This window comes from Agrilus planipennis, unplaced genomic scaffold (assembly GCF_000699045.2).
Source record: "Agrilus planipennis isolate EAB-ADULT unplaced genomic scaffold, Apla_2.0 scaffold60, whole genome shotgun sequence".
NCBI lineage: Eukaryota > Metazoa > Arthropoda > Insecta > Coleoptera > Buprestidae > Agrilus > Agrilus planipennis.
The window spans coordinates 1,133,925-1,137,464 of record NW_020438877.1 but is presented as its reverse complement, the minus strand read 5'-3'; the positions used below and the strand labels follow the sequence as shown (position 1 = coordinate 1,137,464).

The following is a 3,540-nucleotide window of genomic DNA, read 5'->3' as shown; positions in this document are numbered from 1 at the left end:
ATCAATGTTCATTAATCTGAAGCAGTTTGTAGTGGATGGAAAATGGAAAATGAATTTTCACATTAATAAGTTACAGAAAAGTTTCATAAAACAAGCGATTAATATATAAATAGAACACCGGCCTTATTTTCTCATAATCCCTAGTTATCTTCTACAGTATCACCGATTTGGGAAAACACGGGTTCGATATCGGGTCCGTAATTTTCCGGTAGTTTTCTTGGATCAGTATGGCAAATAAAACATCCGAAACTTATTTTTTTTACAATATATACTTTTAGAGGACTCCTTACCGTGTTATTTTATCGTTGTTTATCTTTTTTCCAGGAAGAAGATCAAGAAGAAGCGTTTTTAAACAAGATCAATAAATAGAGAAAGGACAATCCCTAAAATAGTGACAGACCTCACTGGTTGACAAAAGCGATAAAGTTTTGTTGTTTAATGACCATATCAAAAGCTCAGTATTCCGAAGAAATCATAAGATATTCATGGTTTTAATGGTAAGCTACTTAATACCTACAATACAGTAAAAGTTTCTTATTCACAAGTGCAATCCAGTTCCTTTTTTCGCGGCTAAAACTTTCATTATTCGCGGTTGCAATTGGTAAACAGAAAAGGATTCGGTGTCATTGATTAAGGGGATTGACCGCAATAGACCGCTCGTGCCTAGTGCGAATTTTCCCTAAAACATGGGTTTCTATTCTAAACATTGTGATTTAACACTGCGAGATAAATATGTGATTTTTTGTATGGTAACAGACAAAGGTGCACAGTAACTCGGTACGTTTTTGGTTTTCAATAATATGGTCATTAAAAGCTTTTACAAGTGCTTAAATTTGATGCTTCTTGTAGGACACGTATTTTCAATAGAAATTAAAAAATTTAAAAATGACCTTCGACATGCTTTAGAACAAAGCTTTATCTATCTTACTACAAAATTTCAAAACTTTTGTTCCAAATATTAAACTCATGATATCTAGAACGGATAAGAATGTTTTTAGTCTACGGCGCGTGTACTACTGAATCTCCTTAATTTATCGGCATCTTTTGAGTATGTATGTTGGTACATACGGCTTTTATAAAAAATATAACCGAGTAGAAAAGGATTCGGTAGAATTTTTCAACGTATCAGCATCTTGGCTCGTGCCGAGGCATCTTTTATAAAAATGTAACCGGGTGGACTAATTTCAAAATTCAAAACAAGAAAGAATCACTAAATTTTTTAAACTCTTGCCTAAAGCTGATTATATCGATTAATTTTAATTACGAATTTATCAATACATTGATTTTATTTTAATACATATTGGTTTTATTTTGGAACCTTAGAACGCATCCCTTATGATTCCATACCCACGGTTTCTGTATTCGCGGAATATTTATGAAACGTATAGCCCGCGAATAAAGAGCTTTTACTGTACCTAAATGAAACCCACGGAGACTTCAACAGTGTTGTCATCACGAACCTAATGCCAGTCTATACTGTACTCGACTATTCCCGATCCATAAGGATCCACTGGTGGATCACTTCTTCCTCTCGGCCTCACGCCCGTTTCGAGGACCTCACTTAATCGCGACGGATCGCGGACTTCACTTCATCTCCCTTTCCTGATTTACTTTTGCTCTTTATAGGATCCCACATAGTATTTGTTCTTTCATCGTCACATGGAACTTTTGGAATTCTGTCTCGGTCCACGTTGGTTGCGCTTTCGAATATTAAATCCGTGTAATGGTAAATGGAATTGCCTACGGTAATTCGGCGTTTTGAAAGTTACGCAGACTTAATACCGAGAAAGTGAAACATATAATTTTGGAAATTACGAACACTATGCAACTTTATAATCCTGTTAATTTCAACTGGATGCAATTATTTCTCTTAATTTAATTAACCTAAATATCATTAATTAATATTTTAGGGCCCACCGTTAAACTTATACCGCTTCATACGAACAACAACGAAAATTTAGTTGGAAAAACGGTTTATCTCACTGGCTTTGGTGCAATAAACGGTAAAGAAAACATACTATAAAAATCTAAAACAAGGAGTAACTTATTTAAGTTTTTATGTTTGTATGAAAGATATGAACGTCATCCCAAAAAGACTGAGAGTAGCTATATTACATGTTGATAATTACACTGGATGTTTCGATAACCCCCCTCCTAATAACTCGGAAATTTGTGCTGCTTCAAGCCTTTCAGAAGGAAAAGCTTGTCGGGTATGAATTTAATTTATAAAAGCTTTCTGTTAATGCCATGTATAGCAATTTTGTAGGATCATCTCATTATAAAGTCGTCAGTCCTCTGGCTGGTTGGACACGCACCTCCACTCTTTTCTATCCTGAGCTAAACTTCGCATTTCCCTAAAACTAGAACAATCCATATCCTCCATATCTGCAAACAACAATGTAATCTAGGTCTACCTCTAATCCTCCTAGACCTTCATGCCTGAGAAGGTGTCCTACCTATGTATCTCATCTGTTTCTTATTGACTTCCATAGAGTCTTCTGTTCTCCTATTCTTTCTAATACCTCTTCATTTCTAACCTTCTGTATCCACGGTATCCTCATCATTCGTCTGTAACACCACATTTCGAACGGTTCTAACCTTCTATTTTCCGCAGCGCCCACTGTCCATGTTTCGCACCCGTACAGCGTTCCAAACATACACCTTTAACAACCTTTTTCGAATTTCTAAATTAACCGTTCGCGGGCATAAAAGTAACTTCATTTTATTGAAGGCGATTCGACCCTGCGCTATCCTCTGCTTTATATCCATACTACTCCTTCCGTCCTAACTTATCTGACTTCCTAGAAACTTAAAAACAACTACTTCTAATTTTTCGTCTCCTAACATTCGTTCTTTTCCTAGTTTTTCTTCTAGTTTGCTTACCAGTATTTTTGTTAAATAAATTAATTAAAATATTAATTGATAATTGCAGGTAAATTTTATGCTTTGAAATCTATAATTGTAACTATTGTCAATTTGTGCTTTCAAACTAACGATGGGAAAATTCAAACATTAACCAACAATCAGTCTAGAAACATGTACCTACAAGTAATCTTCCTTCTGTGTCATCCACTACCCTGGACAGTACACGTAGTTACATTCTCAGAATAGGTGGGCTGTACCTCCCCACGTTAGATTCCAAAATCTTGAATAATAATATTTTTGAACACGCCCATCAAACTGTAGTACTTTCTTTTAGAACAAATTTTTAGACAGAACCTTTTCGTAACTCAAGCAAGAACAATATTTGGCACGTTGAAAAGATTAGAACCTTTTCAGAACTTGATCAGAACAGTACAATAATTCAGAACTTCTTAATTCTTAAAGTTTGTTGTTGTTTGTTTTCGAAGTAATTTAAATAAACTATAATCAAGTGTTAGTGATGAATTGTTTTTTCAACTCCTGCATTAACACTTTACTTTCTACCTTTTCCATAATAAAAGTACTAAATAAAATAAAGAGTAATATTTTGCATTGCACGGTTTGTATTAGGTTGTTATAACTGACGTGGTCATTTTTATACAGGGTGTAACAGAAATA

At 34.7% G+C, this 3,540-nt stretch overlaps 1 protein-coding gene across 1 annotated transcript in view; it reads left to right on the top strand.

The window, feature by feature from the left end:
• Positions 1–3,540, top strand: part of LOC108735962 (urokinase-type plasminogen activator) — a gene marked incomplete in the record, with an annotated part of 8,855 nt that overhangs the window by 2,925 nt on the left and 2,390 nt on the right. Inside the window, 2 exon segments of the mRNA XM_018468204.2 lie at positions 1,911–2,003; positions 2,074–2,210. Coding sequence (XP_018323706.2) covers positions 1,911–2,003; positions 2,074–2,210 — 230 coding nt within the window.